The following is an 11,263-nucleotide window of genomic DNA, read 5'->3' on the forward strand; positions in this document are numbered from 1 at the left end:
AGTTCACATAATGTGGCGCATCCGCGTTGCTGTCTCCCTTCATAAACCAGCTTAGCACAAAGTTGCTTTCAGCTGGAACCAACATTTCAGGTATTGTCAGGCATATAATCAGCTGATGCTAAATTACCAGAGAAGCATTAAAAAAATATATACAGACCCTCCTGAAACCTGTGAGAATCCAGTCGATAATAACATAAAATCCACAAACTCAACCCCAATATCCTCATTTTTTGAACCTAGAAGGCACACACATGACAGATTGGCGATAAGCAAAAGCAAATAAGCTCCCTTTTTTTTTTTTTTTTTTGGGTTGGTGTGGGGGTCGACAAGCACCGAGTGTAATGTATCATCTTGCATTAATAATTCACAAAGACGAACAGTCAGTCCAGTCCTATTTACAAGAAATTTACAAGCAGTCTAATTACTAAAATAGAAATGTGATCGGCATGGTTATGATCACACCGGAACAAAAAGCAAATGGGTTTTCAAGTAAATAAGAAAACCCGAGTCCCTTTGCATGTGAAACAAAATCTGATTACCGTCATGTCACAGAGTGAGACTCTGGTGGAAGGCAAGCTTCTTGGTGGAATTGTGACATGGTGGAGGTCAGATGCTATACATAGGCAACGCGGAATGCTGTACAGAGGTTAGCCTTCATGTTGGAAGAGCACTCCTGCTGGACAGGGCTAGCAGGACCACAAAGCCTGCTCCGCTTCGGCTCGGATATCCTCACACGAGATATGGCTGCTGCAAGAGCATCCACAAACCCACAGTCATCCTGCTCCTCTGACTCCCGACTCGAACTTCCCAAAGATGAAGAGCAGTTGGCTGCGGAAGCCTTTTCCAACTGAACTCCGGGTACTCTACTCTTGTTAGTGACCCTAAATGTAATAGGTAAAGCCTTGGCTGAGCACCGTGTGTAGAAAATAATCCATGGATGCCCTGAAATTAACATGTACAAAATTACAACAATTTTTTTCTAAGAAAAATTAACTGAATAAGAGATATCCGGACATACTTAGGACATCGTCAGCAGCCATCCTTCTGGAAACATCCCGAGTCAGCATCCGACTTATAAGATCTCGTGCATGTTCAGATATCAACTCCCACATCCCGCTGTGGAAATCAAGCTCTACCGTCTTTATAGCCTCAAAGACAGCTTCCAGTGAGTCCCCTTGGAATGGAAGGACACCAACTAACAGTGCATGGAGGAGGACACCAGCACCCCAGATGTCCACTTTCTCTGAGTAATGGCCTGAGAGAACTTCTGGGGCAACATAAGCTGGGCTCCCAGCAAGACCAGACAATCTCTGACCTGTTTCAAAGTGACTTGAAGAAAATAAGTTATTGATAATTAAAAACCAATCAGAAATTGGGTAAACCATTCAAAGTCAAGCATCCTCTCATATTTTCAAGCAATCAGTCAATTGAGGTATCATCATTTTATGTGCAGGGTGGAACGATACCAAAAAAGGAATGTGGTCTATCTTAACTAGTTATACAAATGATGCAGTGTATAACCTGCTAAGGTGTGGGTACCAGGTAGAGAAGATTGTGTATAAACTATCATATTTCAATAATTCAATCACCGGACACCAAAATCTAAAGTAACACCACTTGACCATCTCATTGAATTTTTTGAGGGCTAAACAGACCAAATAGCCACCTAAAGGCAGCATTTATAGCTGAATAATAATCTTGGGAAAAAGATTGGAGGGAAGTAAGGTTTAGGACTACATCTTGATCGTAAAAGACAATATTTAAGAAATGAAACCACAAAACCGAAAAACAAAACAGTTTTCAGCTAGGTACTTTTTTATCAACAGATTAGGTTGATCCTACATATAGAAAGCCTGTTTTATCCAAGTTCCTTAATTTGTAGAAGTTGTTATCTTCAAGTCAAAGCAAAGAAACATAAAGTTCCAAGAAGGAAGGATCCAAGCAGCCAGCTCTTATTTTGTCTATCGCCAATTTGCTAGCACATCTCCAATAAATATAAGACCCTTTGGTCGACACTAATGTAACCACTAATTTTTAGGTCTCCGAAAGGACAAAATTGATAAAAAGATGCCCTAACATCTTCAGTCAGAAAACTTTCAGCAGAGAGTTACAGTGATATTGGCTCTTTGGGAAGTATTCAAGGTATGAGAAATGAATGAATGATGAAACAAAACTAAAAAATGCCAACTTCAAACGACCATACGAGTTTTAGTATGATTTATGTTTACTCCTAACCATTCTCTTATCTACTTAACCTTTATTGCATAATTTTAGTCCAATACAGACTCCTTTCATCTTTAGAAGTTGACTATGTCATCTATTAGTCTAGACCAGAATTCAGATTGTACTGCCTAGAAAACAACAAACTAGATGTTAAGATACCACAAATATAGAATCAGAGCCTTCCCAACATTACTTTCCCTTGGGAAAAAAAAGGAGCAAAAAAAGAGGAAAAAAAAAAGATTTTGACCCATTGAAGATTGCTTGCAGTATTAGATTTGTCATACATGCATTAGAGAATTTTAAGTAGTTAATTACTGGTTCAATTTTCTGTGATATAAATTCACTTGTTTCCCTTATGTGCACTAGCTCATTGTTATATTATGCGTCTATAAGCCAAACATGTATAAATGTTCTCTGAACAATGAAACTAAATAGCAACTCACTTCCATAACAAATGTTAAAAGAAAAAAAAAAAAATTCTGCTGCAGGCTCCTCATCCTCTCATAAGCAGTTCGCCATATAAGTAACTAATATAAAATGAGTCATTCATGCAAAGTTAATTATTCCTCAGATTCTGCAGAGACCATACTCCTAGTGCTCCCTCCATCAAATGATCAAATTACAGAAAATGCCAACCATGTGTAACTTGGATCTGGAAAAGCCCTACGGCTGTTTTCCTTGCTACCATAAAAGAATTCCAACCAATATATAACCTGAGTTTTTCTTTTTCTTTGTTTTTTTCTTGGTAAGGAGGTGTAATTTGACTATTGAAGATGCTTATAATTATGTTGCTTGCTTCCTTGGAAGTATCAACCTGACTTGATTCTCCTCTTTCACCTTTGCTGGATTCTTACAACTCTTTCTTTTCAAATTCAAACTCTTCTTCATTCTATATTCACATTCAAACAAAAACATAAATATGTTCTATTTCTCAAAATAACCACAATAGAAGATGATGCGCCTTGCCATCAAAAAACTCAGGTCACATGATGATTATGCACCTCCAATCATTTCACTGTCATAGATGTGAATGGAAATGACTAACCACCAACATCCCCATACAACGTAACAGATTCCACATTATCCATTTTAAATTCTTCCATCAATTCCCATGAATGGGTTATGCCCAATTCTTTCCTTCATGGGATTGGTATTGGAACCATCTCACCAAAATAGAAACACCTCACAGTGAAGCACTTTTAGAATTTCTATTGTTGCCATTCTTGTAACATCACAGTTGTTCAAGAACATGCATGGTGAACAACAGGGTAACTTTCAAAAGATATGCATATATAAAAAGCCATATCAACCCTTTTTTAATCGAACATGTAAATATTCATCTTTTGCCACCTAAATAAGGCATTTACTTTATCAATCTAATCGAACAAATTTCAAATATTGAGTTGTAAAAGAAACATTCTAATTTTAGAAATTCCATGCACAATAAAAAAATCTTAGAATTTATCAATATCAAGTGGGCAATACACTTTCTATTTTTTTTGAGAACTAGGATAAAGGAAATTCTGGCCGACATCAAGCTGAGGGCGGGACTCGAACTCAAGTCCTTGGCAACAACCCCAAAGACTTCATCTAACTGCACAAGATGGTACCCTCAATATACTATGACAGTTAATGAGCATGATCACTTCACCCTGACTTGATCTCCTCTATCACCTTTGCTGGATTCTTACAAATATTTCTTTTCAAATTCAAACTCTCCTTCATTCCATTTTCACATTCAAACAAAAACATAAATATGTTCTATTTCTCAAAATGACCACAATAGAAGATGATGTGCATTGCCACCAAAAAAATTCAGGCACATGATGCTTATGCACCTCCAATCATTTCACTGTCATAGCTGTGAATGGACATGACTAACCACCAACATCCCCATACAACATAAAAGATCCCACATTATCCATTTTAATTTCTTCCATCAATTCTCATCAATGGGTTATGCCCAATTCTTTCTTCCTACATGGGATTAGTATTTGAACCATCTCACCAAAATGGAAGCATCTCGCAGTGAAGCACTTTTAGAACTTCTCTTGTTGCCAATCTGTAACATCACATTGTTCAAGAACATGCACTGGCAATAAAAGGGTAACTTTCAAAAGATATGCAGGTAAAAAGCTATATCAACTTTTTTTTTTTGAATTGAACATGGAAATATTCATCTTTTGCCACCTGAATATGGCATGCTACTTTATCATCTTGAGCATCTAATCGAACAAATTTTAAATATTGAGTTGTAAAAGAAACATTCTAATTTTAGAAATTCCATGCACAATGAAAAATCTTAGAATCTATCATAGGGGAGAACTAAGATAAAGGAAATTCTGGCTGAAATCAAGGTGAGGGTGGGACTCGAACTCAAGTCCTTGGTAACAAGCCCAAAGACTTCACCCAACTGCACCAGATGGTACCCTTAATATGCTATGACAGTTAATGAGCATAATCAACAAACAATATCACTAGTAAAGAACTTGCTTCATCAATCAACTTCTCTATGAAAGATATCTTCATTTCATCTTAGAGGTTTATGTTAATCAAATTGGTCAAAATCCAATAATGCAAAGTGACGAATGAAACATCAGGACTCTTCTTTGAAAAGGAACCAAGTTAGACTTCAAGATCTATAAGACGATCATCAAACTGAGACTCCATGGGGCAGCTTGCTACTGTTTTTGTAACTAATGAATATTTAGATAGAGAAAACTCTTCAAACAAAATTTCCATCATCAAATCCCTTAGAATATGGACTTTTATATGGTCCAAAAAAAGAATTCACTGTTGGCTAAGGATTAATTGAAAAGCTGAGATGTCACTGAATCTCAAATGAAAAAGATTTTGATTTCCATGAACACTGTGTGGACTTTTCCCAAAATTTAGTAAGTCTGCATTAAATTGCTTTAAGGTTCACCATTCATGTATTGAATTCTATTAATAATTCTCAGTACTCAGATGAATGGCAAGCCTTGAGTCTAGCTTAAATTAAGCTGGCATGAATTTCTAATTAATTTAAAATATAAATTTAGTTTATCAAACTTAAGAAGCAAATATTTAGGAGAAGAAGGACGAAAAGGTGATAAAATAATGTAAAACTCAAAATTCAAGTAAGTTCCTGAAATCTTTTTCTCCTTTTCCAATTGTTCATACGCATTTTTCATAAGAAATTGACAAAAAGCTATCATACTATTAGGTTATCTATTTCGAAGTAAAACAAAAACATCTGGGAGCTAGTTCTCCACCTTTTTCACTCAAAAAACTTACAACTACTCAGCCATCCCTAGTCCACAAACCCTTTTCAACCAATATGGAACCTTTGAGCTTTTGAAGGCCAATTGAATTCCTATAACAACCCAATTATTTTTTTTAATGCTAAAATGGAATGAGGGACTTGCTCTAGGCTAATATTCAACTAGATCAGGATTGTGAGAAATGGTTAGCAATCCTGAAAATTACTTGTTACAGTGCTGTAGGCAATCAGGCCTGCCTTAGCTGGCATAAGGGCCCAATATGATGAATGTCTTCCAAAATATTGTGTATATTCATTAGGAGTATACTACTGAGCTTAGCTTTAGCTTCCTAAAGATAAAGTTTAATATAAACTGCCACCATATGCAAGGCATGGACCTATAGCTTAGTATCAAGAATTCACTTTCCCTTTGGAAGTAATGACTTAATGAGGTATCCTGGTAGAGGAGAAAGGGGAAATAGATGGACACTTCTACCTATTGTCAATGTATGACATGCTCATCAAAGTAGTATGTTGTTTTATGCCTACTCGTCTTTGCACCTGACACATGGTGCTTGAAAACAAGACCAAGTAAAACCACTATAACTTGCCCTACCAAAAAGAAAAAAATAAAGATTACATAAATATTTTTTCCCTTTCTAAGTTCCAATAAAACTGTGCTAATGAAGCCAAAATAGTGTGAAAGGAGACCAAACAGCAACCATGTTTAGGGTAGACCAACTCAAGGTCCCAAGTCACTCAACCACAGAATGCCATCATATCTAAATTAAGCATCCTTTTTCAAGTGCATAAATTTCTCAACAACTTCAAAGCTCAGTGCTTGCAAAAGAGATATCACACTCTTAACAATTGGTGAATAATTTTGCCCTTTATTTTCACAGGCCTCCAACATTAATATTCTCAAATTCTTACCAAAAGAAATTACTTAAATATTTCCCTTTCCACCATCTAGTGAGATTACTAAGAGCATTTCATGCATCCCTTCATTGTACCTTTGCTGCTCATGCGCCAGATGAACACAAAGATAGTCAAAAAATTCCTGCATGGAATTAAATATAAACTAACATGTACTGCCATTCCCAACTGCTACTCTTTGGCTTGTGACCTGATTTAGAACCATTACATGGTATTCGCAACTTATCTGCAGCTGTAAAATGTTCACAAACTTTAATGGGTCATGCCAATGTATTTCTAGATATCACTTGTAAGATTACTAATTATTGGCACCACATGTGCTGTAGATATTTAATTACTTGCTTCAGAAATAGTCAACGAACTAACTTCAAGGTGATCTATTTTCCTCTTTTTTGAAACTATTTTGTTAAATCTAAATTATATTTTTAATATCTATTTTATTATATAACACAAATTCTATAGGAGTGCATTTATGGTGTGCCACACTCTGCATCTCCATCTTTCCCAAACCACATGCATGGCATACTGCTGGGTTTTTCACCCAACAAAAGTTGTAAATTGTGGCCATTCCTCATGGAGCAGCATTTACTATGAAGGATAACCATGATGAATAACACATCATGTGAGAACCCATTGACTTAGTCTTGAAGGAAGGGATCTACATGATCTTTAAAATAAGAAACTTACAACTTTAACAAGGGTATTGGCAAATTTACCTCCATGGATTCATATAATTATCTGAATAACTTACACCATGATCCACCATGTTATCTTCATGAAAGCCCTTAATAAGTTTATGTCATTACATTTTGTTGGATTTCCAATGAACTTAGGAAGCATAAATGTGTGAGTAAACATACCAATGCATCATCATCATTTATGCAGCCTATATCACATTTTTATGGTTCATGATAATTCTTACAGATTCACTTTCTTCTTGTTGACAATCTAGAAGAAACTAAAAAGAATTTTTTTTTTTAAAGGTTTGGGTGGCGGATCAACTTGTTGAGTCATTCGAACCTTTTTTTTTTTTTGAAAGGGATGTGCTTTTTTGTTGAACTTTAGGCCTTATCAGTTCAAAATAATTTATTGCATGTATGGGCATATTAGATTCCTGATAATATGTTATTTGTCCCTTTCGCCTTCATATGCCTTGTGAATGTTCCATCAGTTGCAAGTTATCAGTAATTAGTGCAAGAGTGAAAACCAACCTATAAATGGAAAACCCTACAGCAAGAGTCTACATCAAGCCTAAAGTAAAACTTAGAATCCTCCACAAGGTCCAATGCTCCTAGGAATTTTGCAGAGCTAAGGAATCATCTTTCTTATCTTGATTGTTATAAAGTTTCCAAAATTTGCAAATACTACAGCCAAAGTCATGTTGTCATACCTGTAAACAACCCAACAAAGTACAGCAACACTCGTCTGGAATTAAACACATGATGTAAAACACTCCACGCATAGACAAACACTTCTTAGGTCTACACATGCCCATGGACAGACAGATAGGAAAACTTAAACCTCATTTTATTTTCTAATTTCAAACATCCACTGAACTTAGCATGCAAAGCAAATATAGAAGTTAAAAATATGCATTAGATAACAATCAATTCTTCATTTAAACCTTTTTCTAAGATGGACTTAATACAACAACGTAATTGCACATAGACACAGCAAAATTTTTCAGTATAAGAAGGGAAAATTACAACGAAAAGTTTCAATTAAATTAAGAAAGACTGGATCATTACCGTTAGTAACCCGCACTGCCAACCCAAAGTCAGCAAGCTTCATCCCTCCCGATGTCGTGAAAAGAATGTTCTCTGGCTTGATGTCCCGGTGTACAACTCCCATCTCATGACAATACTTGATGACCAAAACCAGTTCTTTCAGGATTTTAGCAGCCATCTGCTCCGAGTAATGCCCCACCCTGACCATCTGATCCAAAAGCCGTCCCCCCGAGCACAGCTCCATCACCAGATGGAAGCAGTCCGAGTCCTCAAACACGGCCTTCAGTGTCACGACATTCGGGTGCCCCGAGAGATGCTGCATGATCTCCACCTCCCGGTGCACCGTCTCCTCCCCGTTCTTCCGCAGCGTCTTGCAGGCCAACACCTCGCCGGTGGCCTTGCTCCGGCACATCCTCACCGACCCAAACTTCCCCTGCCCGATCTCCCGGCCAAGCACATACTCCTGCTCCAGCTTCTTCTTCCGGCGAATCTGAGTAGCCGACTCGATGCAACCCAGCTTTCTTTTGTGGCCTCGGCCGGGGGTATCCGGCGACGACCTCCCGGATGGTGGCGCCGTCATCACGACCACAGCGCCGCCGCCGCCGCCGCCATTGCAAGATCCCATCTTTTCCGGCCGAGCCTTCAGCTCCCTGCACTTCTTGCTCCGGCGACCATGATCGCCGCCATCGGACAGGTGAGATCCAACAGTAGGCGAAGATTTGATCCCCTTCCTCTTCCTCCTGAACGACTCCATCACCCTCCAAAGAAACCTACCGATCCTATCTACCGTTCTACACCAACGAGATCCGAGGTGTTATATGACTCAAGCCGGTTCTTGATAAGGGCGAGCTCGCGGAATCGGAAGCCAAAGGCCGCTTGTTCTTCTTCTTCCGGCCCATCGGAGCCGGAAATCGACGTGCTCCGGCGAGTGAACAAGGGACGCCGCCTCCCGTCAGAGAATATCGACGGCGGAGCCAGCTATGGCGATCGGAGAGAGGGGAATCCCTAGAATCACTATGGAGGGGAAGAAGGGAGGCGGTGGGGGCGCCCGGGAGGCGGAGGCGGTGAGCTTACCGTCATCCGGTGGAGTGAGACCCCGCCAGAATAAGAGAAGAGCACGAGAGGTGCAGCGAGCGGAGAAGACCCGACCGCCGGCTGCCGGCTTTTAGTTGGTCCCTTCGGCGTAGGACCCACGCAACCGCGGGGTGTCTCGCTTTCCGATGGACCAGAGGTCCGGTTTAACTAACTTGAACGACTCCATCACGGCCGTCGGAATAGGGGATTGGGTATCGGGTTGATGCGATGGGTTGTGCCAAGGGGAGGGGAACAAGTTAGACTCCGATATACCGGCGATCAGGGGAAAATATCCCGGGAAAAGGGGTGCGCTTCGCTTGGAGCCCTTCGGATCTCTTCCGTTCTTAGGTTCGGAGGCTGTGGTCACCGCTCGGTAATCAAGGGTATAACGATTACACCTTTCCAGGAAACAATGGTGTCTAGAGGCACAGGTCACAGTTATTGACCATGGGACAGGTGTCTTAAAAGAGCTGCCAGATGTCCATGCTGCGGAGAAATTATACTCGTTCCATCCGGTGTACCAGCTCAGCAGTAGCAAGGCTCGTCCAGCTGCCTCAGTGTAAAAGAAAAACTAATTTTTTTAATAACTAAAAAGGAGAAACTATTGCCTGCACTAATGCACCGGTGCGACCACGATTTCATAGCCATTGGTTCCTATGATGGCGCACCAACATATATATTTGATGAATAGATCCTACAAAAAAAAATAGCGACTGTTATTGACAGTACATAGCCATATAATATATACAGTGTAAACAATAATTACTTGAAATGCAAAATTTTGCCCTCTCTTCCTAAGTGAATGAAATACTAACCCTTTGGTCGTCCTTATTGCCCAACAACTTTTTCACTTCCTAGAGCTGTCCGATGATATAAATATATTGATCAACGACTCTTTACCTTACATGGCACCCTATTACACACTTCACTCTTTTTTTTTTTTCTCTCCTTTTATGTTAAGATAGCCAAGCATGCTGTATCGTGAAAAATAATTAGTTTGATGTATTGTGGAGTTGCTATGCTGGGCATAGAGCATAATTTCTCCTATGTAATATGGGGCAAAAATAGAATGTATGATGATACATGCAATTAGTTGATTGTGCCATTTAAATTATTATATTAGATGAGCAACTTAATTAATGTTTGTTTGATGCACTAGACCGTTACACATAATATTAAAGGAGATCCAACTGCAATATATGCATCAATAAAAGATACTATAGCACAATCTCTTTTAAGGATCATCATGAATTCATAATGTTTGTTATTAGATTTAATTAGATTTACATACTTATATTTATCTCAGAGAATGCTAGAAATTAAATAGGAAAATGGACGAGAACTTATGCAAATTTTTAGTCTTACATCAATTATATAATGGGTAAATATTATATCCTTCTACCCCTATTTTGGATGAAGTCATGGACCGTTACCGTTGCAAGTAGAGTGTGTTAATGGGCTAGGCAAGCATAATTCATGAGCCAGGTTTTTAAACTAGTTTTAAATGTCAAATTTATTTGGTTAGTTGGGTTGGATCAATATCTTTGACTCAGTCCCAGCCAACACTAAGTTTTATATGGCCATATCAAGTTTTTAATTGATTTTGGTAATTAAGGAAAGGAAAAGATAAACTTTGCCTGGTGTATTTGAATCCAGCTGAGCGTCTGGTATATGTGATTCATGGCTGAACCAATTAGTGTTAAGGCTCAATTTGTGATGTGCTCCTGTATCAAGCAGTAAGTGAGACTTTAATATTTTTGGATTTTCAGCAGGATCCATCATAAATAAGTGGTTTAATTCTACAGATGATACTTATTTGTTATTTTTCAATATCTAGTCCAAGAGCACGGGCATTGCACATGTAAATTGTTTAGAGCTGTGAAATAAATTAAAGGTTAAAATTAATTATATTATAGTAAAAGAGAAATTGTTTATACTTAAAAGCTGCTCAAAGTATCTTGGAGATACAAGGCCTAAATAACTTGATGCAATTTGAAACTATGTTACAATGATATCATAATCATGTCACAATGGACTTCAGTATTGTTTATTATTGAACTGG

The 11,263-nt window shown here is 38.4% G+C and overlaps 1 protein-coding gene across 1 annotated transcript; it reads right to left on the minus strand.

The window, feature by feature from the left end:
• Window positions 1-337: 337 nt before the first annotated feature.
• Window positions 338-9,560, minus strand: LOC105058475 (serine/threonine-protein kinase PEPKR2). The gene is made up of 3 exons (XM_010941423.4): window positions 8,149-9,560; window positions 1,019-1,315; window positions 338-942 (listed from the first exon to the last, which is right to left on the minus strand). Exons 1-3 carry the CDS (start codon window positions 8,879-8,881, stop codon window positions 614-616), a joined length of 1,359 nt encoding a protein of 452 aa, XP_010939725.1. The 5' UTR covers window positions 8,882-9,560; the 3' UTR covers window positions 338-613.
• Between the last annotated feature and the right edge of the window lie 1,703 nt (window positions 9,561-11,263).

This window comes from Elaeis guineensis, chromosome 15 (genome assembly GCF_000442705.2).
Source record: "Elaeis guineensis isolate ETL-2024a chromosome 15, EG11, whole genome shotgun sequence".
Lineage (NCBI taxonomy): Eukaryota > Viridiplantae > Streptophyta > Magnoliopsida > Arecales > Arecaceae > Elaeis > Elaeis guineensis.